The sequence below is a fragment of the Oncorhynchus mykiss genome, chromosome 17 (genome assembly GCF_057628025.1).
Source record: "Oncorhynchus mykiss isolate SJ-2025 chromosome 17, ASM5762802v1, whole genome shotgun sequence".
In the NCBI taxonomy this organism is placed as follows: domain Eukaryota; kingdom Metazoa; phylum Chordata; class Actinopteri; order Salmoniformes; family Salmonidae; genus Oncorhynchus; species Oncorhynchus mykiss.
In genome coordinates, this window is record NC_143038.1 from 15,805,628 (window position 1) to 15,819,587 (window position 13,960).

The window sequence follows — 13,960 nt, forward strand, 5'->3', positions numbered from 1 at the left end:
AATCAGTCAATTGAAATAAATTCATTAGGCGCTAATCTATGGATTTCACATGACTGGGCAGGGGCGCCCATCCACGGGAGCCAGGCCCAGCCAATCAGAATGAGTTTTATTACAGACAAAAATACTCCTCAGCTTCATCAGCTGTCTGGGTGGCTGGTCTCAGATGATCCCGCAGGTGAAGAAGCCGGATGTGGAGGTCCTACGCTTGCATGGTTACACACATTCTCTAAAATGACTTTGGAAGCAGCTTATGGTAGAGAAATGTACATTCAATTCTCTGGCAACAGTTCTGGTGGACAATCCTGCAGTCAGCATATCAATTGCACGCTCCTTCAAAACTTGAGACATCTGTGGCATTGTAACACAACTTAACATTTCAGAGTGGCCTTTAATTGTCCCCAGCATAAGGTGCACCTGTGTAAGGGTTTTTCTGTTTAATCAGCTTCTTGATATGCCACACCTGTCAGGTGGATTGATTATTCGGTGTTCTGTGTGAATTTAAGTGTGCTCTCTCTAATTCTCTCTTTCTTTCTCTCTCTCGTTCTTTCTCTCTCTCGGAGGACCTGAGCCCTAGGACCATGCCTCAGGACTACCTGACATGATGACTCCTTGCTGTCCCCAGTCCACCTGGCCGTGCTGCTGCTCCAGTTTCAACTGTTCTGCCTTATTATTATTGGACCATGCTGGTCATTTATGAACACCTTGGCCATGTTCTGTTATAATCTCCACCCGGCACAGCCAGAAGAGGACTGGCCACCCCACATAGCCTGGTTCCTCTCTAGGTTTCTTCCTAGGTTTTGGCCTTTCTAGGGAGTTTTTCCTAGCCACCGTGCTTCTACACCTGCATTGCTTGCTGTTTGGGGTTTTAGGATGGGTTTCTGTACAGCACTTTGAGATATCAGCTGATGTACAAAGGGCTATATAAATACATTTGATTTGATTTGGATGATTATCTTGGCGAAGGAGACATGCTCACTAGCAGGGTTGTAAGCAAATATGTGCACAAAATTTGAGATGGGTGTAATGATCATGTGGATTGTGAACTGTGAATATATTGTTTATTTAAGCAATAAGGCACGGAGGGTGTGGTACATGGTGAATATACCATGGCTAAGGGCGGTTCTTAAGCATGACGCAACATGTGCCTGGAGTGCCTGGATACAGCCTATAGCCGTGGCATATTGGCCATATACCACAAATGTGAATCTGAAGTGCCTTATTGCTATTATAAACTGATTACCAACGTGATTAGGGCAGTAAAAATAAATGTTTTGTCATACCCGTGGTATACAGTCTGATATAACATGGCTGCCAGCCAACCAGCATTCAGGGCTCAAACCAACCGGGTTTATAATATATGATAATGTATATGTGCACTTGTATTTTGTTTGAACTGATGAAGATCACCTGGATCAAAACATTGTATTTTAAGGTGGTATATTTAGGTGCATATTCAGTGTGCAGGCCTTTCTGTTCTTTTCATGTACTTTATTAGACCAGCAACTATGTTTTTTCAGATTTGTCTATAACCACAAGCATTTCTAGAAAGTGTGAGGGATGGAGGAAGCCATCGTACAGTAAGACAAACTCATATAGACTGCTTCTTTTTAAACTTTAACGTAAAATCTTGTTACGATCTCACTATTCACTCTCCTTGATCTTTATCATTCTTTGTTGTCTCCAAGCTCAGTCAGGGCTGCAGGAAAATGTGCAAGGCGACATTTGCCACACCACTTTTTTATTTTGTTTAATAAAATATATTGACGCAAAGCATTAAAAAGAGGGGCAAAATGCTGTTTTTTAACCGATTTGCCTCATGATTTGTCAACTGGGAGTGCTGCTGCGGGGTCTTTGCATGTCTTGACCAATCAGATTCACGGAAATCGTGGGCCGGGCACAACACACAAAGCCACCTTCCTACAGTATTTATTTAGCAAGCGTGGGTGATTTGAGGAGTTAGCGAAGTAACTTTGGTCAACGCTGAGTTCATCTCGGGATAACTGGTCAACGCATTATTTGCTTGACAAGTAACTTTTCTTTCATTTTGATTTCGGCACAAATTAAAATGTTTCACTGACTCGCGGATGGATTAATGATTCAGCATTGTCTCAGTTTAGAGTTCTGCGCTCGACTAGCCATGTGCTACATGCACGCGCAGTTACAAGTCTGATAGAAATAGCGGCAGGCGAACGAGCAATATCCAGTTGTAGTATGGAAAGGCTGGGTTGGAATGTGAAGCTAACTGAATGTGAAGCTTTAGAAAACCCTGAGTAGATCTAGCTTGCTTTATAGGATACCCTCTGGTCAACATGATACAACACTGCCAACTCTCCAGTATCTTTGGCTTATTAGCTAACCGAGCCAACAATATTTCCCAAGTTCATTCATTCGAGTCCTGTATTCCGGTATTTAGATTTTCATTGACGTAAATCATCACATGACCTCTCTCTCTGCTCTCACTTGGTACGTTTACATACACTCACTACATGCACTAATAGTTTGATTAATACGTTTACATGCTTTGCAAGATCAAGGATTTCGCTAATAATCCTGTTTACATGGAACCATCTTAAATCAGGCTACTTGATGGGACTTTGATGACTGTCGAAAAATCGGCAATCAAAATAACCATGTTATTTTTGGGAAATCCGTTTGATTCTGATTTCACATACCTTTTGTATGTGAAAACTATTTCTAAGATGCATACTTTCAGTTTTTCCAAGCTCACTTCACTCACGCTAGAGGGAGGCTCGCACTGCTGGTGCTAGCACATGTGCAGATCAAATATACCGCTGGAACGCCGATTAAGGTGTTTACATGTCCTAATCATTTGAAAGATTGCAACATAAATCCAGGTGTTTTAATACGCGTATGCTTAATTCGATTATGACCTCACGCTGGTTACGATAGACATGTAAACATCTTACTCGGCCTAATGTCATACTGTGGATGTAAACATACTCACTATTCCACCACGCCTTACCTCATATTCATTTTGATTTGTCATACTGTGGATGTAAACATACTCACTATTCCACCACGCCTTACCTCATATTCATTTTGGATTTAATACTATTTTTATTGAACTTTTTACAATACGTCAACCTCAGGGAGACATCTCACAGCCTCGTGGTAGGGAGGGAGAGACCATATGCCATCTCACGTGCTTGCATTGAACAAGTGGGGGCGGGGAGAAAGGGAAAGGGAGGCCTCCCTTCTACTGGATATCTCTCAGGACTCATCGGCTCAGCTGTCAGTGCATGTATAACAGCATTTAAAGGGCAATTCCAAGAGACCATTAGACTCAGCACAGTACTACACTGCAATGAAACATAGTCCTATGCGCATAACTTGCATTATTTATGTAATCTATTGCTTCCTGTTGGGATGGATCAAATATGAATTTAATAGCATTAATAGTATTCAAATGTGAGTTATGTACTTGCTCAGGAATATTCTTATATGGAAAAAAATAAACATTTTCAACCCTGGCCTTAACGATTGTAGACAGACAATTAGAAAAGCTGCCTGACCCTAAACTAGGGAGAGACTGGACTTACCATTGTGAGGAGAAGTGTGTGTGTGTGTCTGTGCGAAACATTTTTGTACACGTCTGTACTGTAACTTTACCTCTTGAAAATAAAATGGCCTAAATTTGTGAAAACACTTCAAAAATGTGTCAGAGTCAATTCACCCTGATAAGTCAAACTTTCAGACCTATTCAGTTGCCCAGGACGGTTCAGTTCCAGTACTAGAGGGCCCGAAACACTTCTGCTTCTTGTTTCAACCTGGTACTTTATTGCCCTCACCTGGGAGGACAAGAAGCAGGAGAACAAGAAGCAGTCCTTTCTAGGGGCGATGGTTGTATCTGACAAACAGTGTAGAAAGGAAACAGGAGAGAGTCAATCCACATGACCATGATTTTACTTTAGCTCAGTGCCCTGCAATTGTAGGTTTCATTTACCCAATACAAACACAAAACATGGGTTCCAATGATCCACCATTAATTTCATTGTCAGAACATTAAAAGGCAGGTATCTATCGTTCAAAGTTAACCTTATTTTTCCTCATGCGTAAAAAAACAGGCATATTTGCCAACGTTGTTCAACAGCAGAGGAAAGGCAAAATATACAGGTTGTTTTCACAAGATAAAAAATAAAGATGTATTTTTCAAGAAATGATCATTTATATACACGTCTTCGGAATGTAAATATAATCAAATGCCCATTGTCACACGCTAACAAGGAGGCCAGCAATATTACTTCTGCATTCGCTTAATATCGGCAATAATTTACCCCATAATCCAACCTTCCTCTTTTAACACATCTGACCAGAGTTGGGAATGATTTTGGCCTTCGCATTCTATCAGAATTGGTTATCGCGTCAGACCATTGGAAGATTGAGACTTTCGTACATTTCCTTAACATTATTCAACTTATCAAAAGTGTTTGTGATATCTATACCATGCAATGTAAAGTGAGCAGGATATTGTTGATGATAACTTAGTATATCGGTGTGAGACGTTTGTGTGTTGAGAAAGATTGCAACTTGACTTGCAAAGGGGTCATGACGACCGACTTTGTTCAAATACATTTCTTGCATATAGGATGCAAAATCCACAAACCTAAAGAAATGTTCAACCTCAGAAACAAAAGGAAAATGTATACAATGCACCAGTGAACAGCGTACACAGAGCAGCATGGTAGCATCGCTCCTCGGTGACATTGACTAAAAGTTCCTTGACTGGAAGCTCATGAAGATCGTTCTGTGCTAATACGGAACAAATGTTGTTTTCATGGTCTAGTTAGTAGAGGTACATGATTTTAATCAAAGAAGGTAATTGAAAGATTAAAAAAGATGGGAAACCGCGTCAGTCTTACTTTGGGGTCGGCCTGGAGCTTTTTGAGGCATTGAGTCTCTCTGAGGACAACAGAGAAGCGTGCGCGTTTCATCCCAGTGAATCTGTTTACTATCTCGAGGTAGCCATCTTGTCCTCTCTACTTTGTTTTGCTTTGGCAGGACCTGTGGATTTGGCTCGGATTCTGGCAGGCATAGCGGTGAACGCCTGGGTAAAGCGGACCTGTGAGTTGGCCTGTTTCATGGTGGTGGTAGTAGTATTAGCCCTGGGCCGGAGCGGAGGGGCAGTTGTGGGCCGTACAGAGAGGGGCTGTCTGGTTGGACGGACACGTTGGGGGGAGGGGCTGTCTGTCCTGCAGTGGGAGGTGCTTAGGCTGCGTCGGGTCATGAAAACGCAGCGCAGGGGCATGCGGGGGCTGCCGCAGGGCTGGGCGGGGACAGGACATGGCCTCGGACAGGAGGAGGAAGAGGAGGAGCCAGCCTGCAGAGGTTTAGACCGCCTCTGGGTCGGGAGAGTGCTCAGTCCTATTTTCTGAACTTGGAGCCTGAAATGAGAATAAGTGGAATAAGAGTTAATTCTTCCCCCCGGAAAGCTTTGATGAGTCATCATTTAAGTGTTTTTACAAAAATCATAACAAAACTTTAAAGAACATGGCACCGTTCAACCAATCAAATTAAGTTTAGGTCATAAACGACAGAAATCAGACCGTCTTTGGCAATGGCTAACTCTTGATATTTGGCACTGTAAAGAAGTGTTTTCATAAATTATAGTAAAACAATCAAGGATCTTTTCATTTACTGTGGTAACCAATGAGCCATACAATGTTATAATGTTATGTTTGCAAACATGATGTTGTGAAGACTACTTACCCATTACCAAAGGTGGATGCATCTCTACAAATGCCCGATCCTGGCAACGCGAGAGGGGAGGCCACGGCGGCCACCAGCCGCCCCGAGGGCCTCTTGATGGGGGTGACGGGCCTGGGGATTCTGCTGCGCCACTCCGTATGGCTCTGGTCCCCCCCAGCCCCAGCCCTGGCCTTCAGACATGAGCTCCTCCTGGCCAGAGACTCATCAGAGGCGTGGGTGTCTTCCTCCGAGCCGGTGGTGGAGAGCGTCTCGGAGGCCCTCCCATCGCCAGAGGACAACGAGGAGGATGTCCCCGAAGGTAGCCTCATCCAGCGGCCCTGCTGCTTCTGCACCACCAGGCGTGCCAGGTCCAGTTGCCGGGCTCTCCTCCGTAGTCGCGCTCGGGCTGAGAGTGAGGCTGAACGCTCTGAGCCTGTGTCCTCTTCAGACAGTAGAACCGGGATGCGGCTTTTGATCCTCTGCCTGAGTGCGGTAAACGGTAATCCAGCGTTGGACTCGGCAACACCTTCGGTAGACAATGCCCCGTTGTTGGGATCTGCAGAGAGAGTTTTGTGTTCCAGAATGGGCGACATGGCTTCTGGGACAGGCTCCAAGGACTTAACAAAAACCAGCGGTGGGCGGTCGTCTGGTTTGGTGCGAGTGACACCCTTCTCCAGGGTCACGTCTTGGATAGAATGGGCTTGGGGCTCTCTGGAAAGACGCTGGGATTCCTCACCCTGTTCAACATGTACAGTCTGATCATGGGAGTCTCCTTCCCATGGTGAGGTCTCCTGGGTAACGGCCGAGAGGTTGCAGCGGTCGCTGCTCTCCTTTGCGGTCTGACATCTGGAAGACATGACGTTAGAGTGGGAAGTCTCGGCGATGTGGACAAAGGTGCGCTCGACTTTGGTGAAGGGGGGAGACGCGGGGGCGATTGGGGTGGATGGCCTCAAGTCTGACCTCAGTGTGAAGGAGAGCTCTGGCTGGCTGCCCGCACCCACCAGAGGCATATCGTTCCTAGGGGTAGAGGAAGACGGCGTCCCGAAGTCAACCTCCAGCAGGGCGTGTTCTCCCCCAGTGGATGGAGACTTCCGGGTATCCCCCGGCGAGAACAGAATCAGGGTCTTGGAGCCGTCTTCCAAGTCAGGGTCAGCATCTGTGGCGGATTCCCGGGGGGCCCTGGGACCATCCTCAGCCATGAGGGTATTAGGGGCCCCATCCTGGCTCCGCTCTGTGCTTTTTTGGCTGGCCTCGCTGTTCGACTCACTCTTGGTCACGTCATCGTCTCGCGGGCCCTGGGGCTCCTGGACCTCGTTCTCTGCCGGCAGAGCTGCTGTGAAGGTTCGCCGCTGAGGAAGGGTGCCGGTCAGCATGACGGTGAGGAAGTCGGCCCGCTTGACCTGGAGCTGGGGAAGGATGTGGAAATGCTCCTTCTCGTCCAGCTGGCCCTTGGTCCTGAAGTCTGGACAAGGCTGAGATAGGCCATTGTGCTCAGTCGGAGACATGATCACCTACAAAAGATGCAATTAAATAATTACTTTTGCACTTGGAACAAGAGGCATGCTGGAAATATTGTCAAAAAATATAAAACAATAAGTATTTTGGAAGATATGCCTCACGTCACATGATGTAAATGAGGACAAAACTGGGAAAACACCCAAGATTATGTAATGTGAACATATCTAAGATAACTTCATAAAGAACGAAACGAGGGACAAAATTGTTTCCCCAAACGATTTTATGTTTTTTGGGTTATACACAGGCTTTTAAAGATTGTCTAGATTACATACATTGATAGAAAAGGCACAAAAATGCATTGAAGAGTATTCCCTTTTAGAGAGACACTCCAATATCTTGTGATTTTCAAGTGTTTCCCTTCATAAAGATTTGACATACAGTACTGTAGTATATACACACTAAAACCAACTATCTTGCATGCTACTACAGATTAACTGAGAACTCAGTAGGTAAACTGGTTAAAAGTACATATTTTCAATCTGTTTTAAAGTTAAAAATACATCATTTGATCCAGTTTTGCCCACTGGGAATTGAACATTTATTGAGTTGTATGTATGTATGTATGTATGTATGTGTGTATATATATATATATATACGTTTTGTTGATTTACAAAAAGTTTAAAATACATGCTTTTTACCTGTAAATATTACAAGCAGACTGTACAATTGTATTGTGATACAAAAAATGCGTACACATGTATATACAGTATATCGTACATCTAAAAGACACTCACGGATCACGCTTGACAAATACTGCAGTTATACTGACTACTACTTATTTCTTTCACAATTATATCATACAGTACCTTCTACTTTCTCGTGAGCCCTCTGTTTCCAAATATGAAGATGAATGCTCACTCATTTACAACGATTTGACAAAAATCTCTCCTGCACACTGAACAATGTTCTTGTCTTATATTTGACGAGGTTGAAGCACTTCTGACACCATGATAGGTACTGTGCAGCAGAGCAGAGACAAATAGCTCAGCTTCAAAATGTTAATGATCAATTTAGTGATACCCGCGGCCTACCCGTACCGTAGTTATTGATGAAAAAACAGGCCCTACCCAGCACTAACCCAATGTATAATGTCAAGGCCCATCGGGCTCAGGTCGGGTAGCAGAGCTCTAGCCTACATCCCTGAACACAACAGGCGCATTTTATTCCATTTATTCATTTCCTGCACTAATGTGTTATCATTTACACACCCAACGTTCATTTGAAACAGGTGTTTTTTTGTTGAAATGTGTGCCGTTGCCCGGCTATTAAAAGGTACAGGCGGCTATTTGAGACTGCATTTCATTTACGTTTTACAGTACATCTTCATTTTCAGCCAATTTTCCTTAAGGAGATGCATAAAATATTCAAGTCATTAAACACTTAAGACTTATAGACTGAAAACACTTTCAAATTCTAGGCTATCGTTGACAAATATAACTCTGCAATTCAAGATAATAATTGTATACAAGACCACATCATGCTTTTAAATTAACTCAGCTTGAAAGGCTGAGGGTTAAGGGGCTTTCTGAGCATACAGTGTACTTTACAATGCAGTGGCTTTGTGTAATGTTGTCATATGTTAAACAAGTATCACATCTATGGCATTTTCAATCACTCTTAATCCATGGCTAAAAGGGATTTCTGCCACAATAAACAGTTTACAATATTTCACAAGACACTTTGCCCATGTCCTGTGGATTTCGCAGCAGATTTCTCAATTTATAATGCTATCCATTTACAATAGGTTGGACACCCAGCCTTGCGGAACAAGTCATTTTTCAGACTATAGGACAGGATATGCAGAACATATGGAAGATATGCTCATGTATCAGTGATGTAAACTGAATATGTTTAACTTATCTGAGAAATTAAAATAAGAAGGTGCGAAGTATATAGTTTTGTGAAAATGCTAGTCCCTCTTCGCTGCACCTTGAAATACATTTTTGACCCGTGAGTATACTCAGAGTCAATATTCACATAATAAGGAATTGCACACCCACAAATTGGGGGAAACAAACATTCTTTCCAATTGACCCCCATTGTAAAAGAGCCAACTTCATTGTTGATTTTTTTGTTATACAGAAATAACAAAACATGCCGAAAAGCTGCTGTGTTGTTCAATGTAACCAGGTAAAATCCAGATCTATGGTTCGCAATGCTCCCACGTAGGGAAAAGCCTGCGAGAAGAGCTATTTGGCATGGGAAATGTGGGGTGCCAGTGTCCAAGTATGAAATGTGGGGTGCCAGTGTCCAAGTATGCTACACATAGCTGTGTGTATGGAAAACATTTCCCCTCACAGGTAAGACAGTTAACTTGTTAAATATAGTCTGTTTGTAACTCCACTCACTACTTGTAGCTGTATAGTCCATTGGTTTGTGTTGTTGGTCTTGGCTATCTTAATGTTGCGGTTGATAGCTAGCTAGCACTCACTCACGTGGCTCCTAACACCGTCATGAAAAGGGTCATGAGGAAAGACCTACAATATAACGTTTTTTTCTAAGCAGTGGAAACGCAGGCAATGTTGAAAAGTCATCTGTAGACATATTGTACTTTTCTTAAATGTAGTTTTGTAATTGACTAAAACAAGAAACAAGAAAAGTGCGTTTGAAAAAGGTCACGTTTTTGCTGTGAGCCAATAGGGTAGCCACAGGTGGTTTCCCCACAGGTGAGTGAGGACGGTATATTCTATCTAATACCGACTGGGACTATCCCTTTACCTGTGGTATTATACAGAACTCACCGAAAAAATCACTGGGTTGTTCCACCAATTGGGTGCCCTTTGAGTAGTATACCTTGGTCAAACAAAACTTTTGATTTCACCTATTTTATAAAAGGTGTTTTGCTCGACACCCTCAGGTTTCTAACACAAAACACCAGAGAATTGCCAAAATGAGCAGAATCAGCTCACCTGCTTTCACACTATGATTTGACTTCTAGAATTAAGAATTAATAGTTTCACCATATCAAAACGAGAGTTTGGTTAACAGGGTTGACCTTAAAATGAGGGACAGATATAAATTAATCACTAATCACATGAAATATATAATAATCTTTCAGAAATGACTTTGTCAAAGCAACAACGTAACTATAGCATTACAATGATGAAGACTTTGGAATTTTTGGGGTTAAGTTGGTTAAAATCTTCCAAAACTCTGAAAAACTTGAGATGGGATCTTTCAAAATTCTGGCACTTTAGCAAGTCTTTATTCATATTATAAAAACAGATTTATTGAATTGTCCATGTTAGCTATATTAAATGGTACTTCATTGAATATAACAGGCTTTTAGTATTCAATATTGGTGCACAATTATTATTATTATTTTATTTTGTACTTTTACCCCCAATTGGTAGTTACAGTCTTGTCCCATCGCTGCAATTCCACTACGGACTCAAGAGCCATGCATCCTCCGAAACACGACCCTGCCAAGCCGCACTGCTTCTTGACACACTGCTCGCTTAACCCGGAAGCCTTCCGCAGCAATGTGTGGGAGGAAACAGAGTCCAGCTGGCAACCGAGGTCAGCTTACAGGTATCCGGCCCGCCACAAGGAGTCACTAGAGCGCGATGGGACAAGGAAATCACGGCCGGCCAAACCCTCCCCTAACCCGGACGACGCTGGGCCAATTGTAGGCCGCCTCATCTGTCTCCCGGTCACGGACGGCTGTGACACAGCCTGGGATCGAACCCGGGTCTGTAGTGACGCCTAAAGCACAGCGATGCAGTGCCTTAGGCCACTGCGCCACTCGGGAGGCCCATTGGTGTACAATTTCTACTTAAAATACTAAAGGGACGCAAAAGGCATTCATTTCATAGAATGACCGTTCTATACATTTACATTTACAGAGGTTTGATATTATTATATATCATGCAAATAATGTTAGAAGTATGAAAACAGTCTTTCACAATCCAATTTCTCTGCAAGTACATTTCAAAATTGCCTGCGTTATTTTCAGAGTTCAGTGACAACATTCGACATCCTGTTTTGATTGAGAGTATTATGGCGAGATTTGGTTTGCCGAGAACGGACAAAAAAGTACAAAAACAATATTTTTTTAATATCATTGACAATAATGTCAAGGAACAATTTGCATGTGTGCAAAAAGAAGTTTGGAGTTAGCAGCTAGCACTCTCAGTACATTCACTGAGTACTGCTCGTTACATGATGCTATACACAAAACGACAAGCATGATTTGCTGAAAATCGTTTAACCAAGCAGTGAGAAATGAACTGACGGAACAGTTATCTTTTCTAAATCAGAGACAGAGGCGACATTCAGAGAGGGATGCTTGTTTGCTTCTTAGTGCTGTTAAGTAAATGCAAACATCTTAAATGCAAAGCTTGGCAAAAGTAAAAATGGTGCATATTTCTGTAAGCGTAGCCCTTTAGCGCATTCACAAAAGCAATCATAAAAGAAAACATAAGATCCTACTCATTGAGAAGACCAAATAAGAAGGCTGTATGTGGTTATGCCATTTCAGAAATACAGTAGTATCGTTCCTCTTCACAATGGTTTCAGCAAAACAGGGAACACAAAGCCAAGAGATACATGGTTATTACAAGATATCAGTAAAATAACAGCATAAAATGTTCATTAAAATGTTGAAAAGACATCCAAAAAACATTGGCGTGTAACAAAAATCAGCTTACAGTGCAGCGTGAAGCCTGTGATGTCACGGGTCAAGTATTTCTAAGCTGAGGTGCAATTCTATACAATTCATTTCTATACTGTACATTGCACTTGGCTACATCAACAGTGCATGCCCTTTACATCAGAAATGCTACCCACTTATGTGTCTGAAACCTCATTGGTTGGGGATGGAGAGAGAGTGGCATAAAATGAGTGTGGAAATAACCAATCCTCGTCCTTTCCTCAACTTTTTTCTTCAAAATGGCGTAACATTTTTTCCCCCTAAGCACCCTTATTTATTGCGTTTCTCATCTTTTGCATCAATATGTTCTACCTGGGCCCAACAGTAACCAAGTTCTCCTGTTAAATCCTTAATAAAGTGCAATAGTGAGGTACAGTACTCAAAGGACAACAATGGAGAAAGTGCTATGTTGATGACTTATCTACACAAACATACTGTCACATACAACAGTCGATCCTGATACAGTATGTAGCTCACTTCACTGCAAAAATACACACCAAAACCCACAGAATTCCAATGACATTTTTGGCTAACTTTGGCTACTTGAATTAATGGTTTATGCTATTCTGCAGGAAGATAGATAACGCAAAGCCCCCCCAGTGCAATCCAAACCCTGGCATTATCTATCTATAACAATGATAGAGTTTAAGTGCTGAGCCAATGCAATGGCAGAGATGTCATTCTATGGAGCTTAAACTGTAAGTGCCTGAAATACTTTGGAACCAGATTTCAATTCATAAAACACAGCTGTTTGCATAGTACACCCTAACCACTGGTCCAGGGTCTACCCTGCTTATTGTTAAGGATAGGATTCAGGGTTGGGTGATCTTATTCTAGATCTGTGGTTAGAGGCAACTTCTATATCAAGCAGAAAATCCAGTCTCTCTGGGTAGAACTTAAAACGTGCAAGTTTTCCTCCGTCAACATCCACACATAGCAGCTTTGCTACCGATTCCAGACAGTGATGTGATTTCACGATTTCATGACCAAACGAACTTCAGACAATTGTGAAATAACTACTAGGGTGAGCTGAAGCTGGAAGCAACGTCAGTACAAGAAAAGTTCGTTGGGAGCTTAATGAAATGGGTTTCCATGGCCGAGCAGCCACACACAAGCCTAAGATCACCATGCACAATGCCAAGCGTCGGTTGGAGTGGTGTACAGCTCACCGCCATTGGACTCTGGAGCAGTGGAAACACGTTCTCTGGAGTGAGGAATCACACTTCACCATCTGGCAGCCTGACAGATAAATCTGGGTTTGTCCAGGAGAATGCTACCTGTCCATATGCATAGTGCCAATTGTAATGTTTGGTGGAGGAGGAATATTATTCCTCCTGGGGCTTTTCATGGTTCGGGCTAAGCCCCTTAGTTCCAGTGAAGAGACATCTTAATGCTACAGCATACAATGACATTCTAGACAATTTGTGCTTCCAACTTTGTGGCAACAGTTTGGGGAATGCCCGTGCATGACAATGCCGTGCACAAAGCGAGGTCTTTACAGAAATGGTTTGTCGAGATCAGTCAGTTCTTCAGTCTGGAAGAACTTGACTGGCCTGCACAGAGCCCTGACCTCAAACCCATCACCTTTGGGATGAATTGGAATGCCGATGAGCCAGGCCTAATTGCCCAACATCAGTGCCTGACCTCACTAATGCTCTTGTGGCTGAATAGAAGCAAGTCCCCGCAGCAATGTTCCAATATCTAGTGGAGGCTGTTGTAGCAGCAAAGGGGGGGACCAACTACATATTAATGCACATGATTTTGGAATGAGATGTTCGACGAGCAGGTGTCCACATACTTTGTCATGTAGTGTAGCACATCATTAAATGCTATGTCACATAACTGAATTAAGAACAGTTATATGAAAGTAGTTTTCACCATTTCCTGCATCATACCCATCAAATCATGTTACTGTGGCTACAGTAAGTTGTCATAAACTGCCATGACATGTTATAACATGTCTGGTACAGCAAGTGTTATTACATTTTCAATACCCCAAGCCAAAGAGAACCATATAGAATAACACTAAAGTTATATGTATGGGACAACTGATGCTGCCTATAATTTCTATAGTTCGAAATGCCA

General features: G+C 42.7%; 1 protein-coding gene across 2 annotated transcripts in view; it reads right to left on the reverse strand.

The window, feature by feature from the left end:
* Positions 1 to 3,908: 3,908 nt before the first annotated feature.
* The window catches only part of ttbk1a (tau tubulin kinase 1a), a 46,921-nt gene continuing 36,869 nt past the window's right edge, over positions 3,909 to 13,960 (reverse strand). For both annotated transcript variants that reach the window (XM_090204912.1, XM_090204914.1), the window contains exons 15-16: positions 5,728 to 7,217; positions 3,909 to 5,402 (exon numbers count right to left, since the gene is read on the reverse strand). In XM_090204912.1, the coding sequence (XP_090061038.1) occupies positions 4,970 to 5,402; positions 5,728 to 7,217 (1,923 nt within the window). In that variant the 3' untranslated portion in view covers positions 3,909 to 4,969. The remainder of the gene's footprint in view (positions 5,403 to 5,727; positions 7,218 to 13,960) is intronic.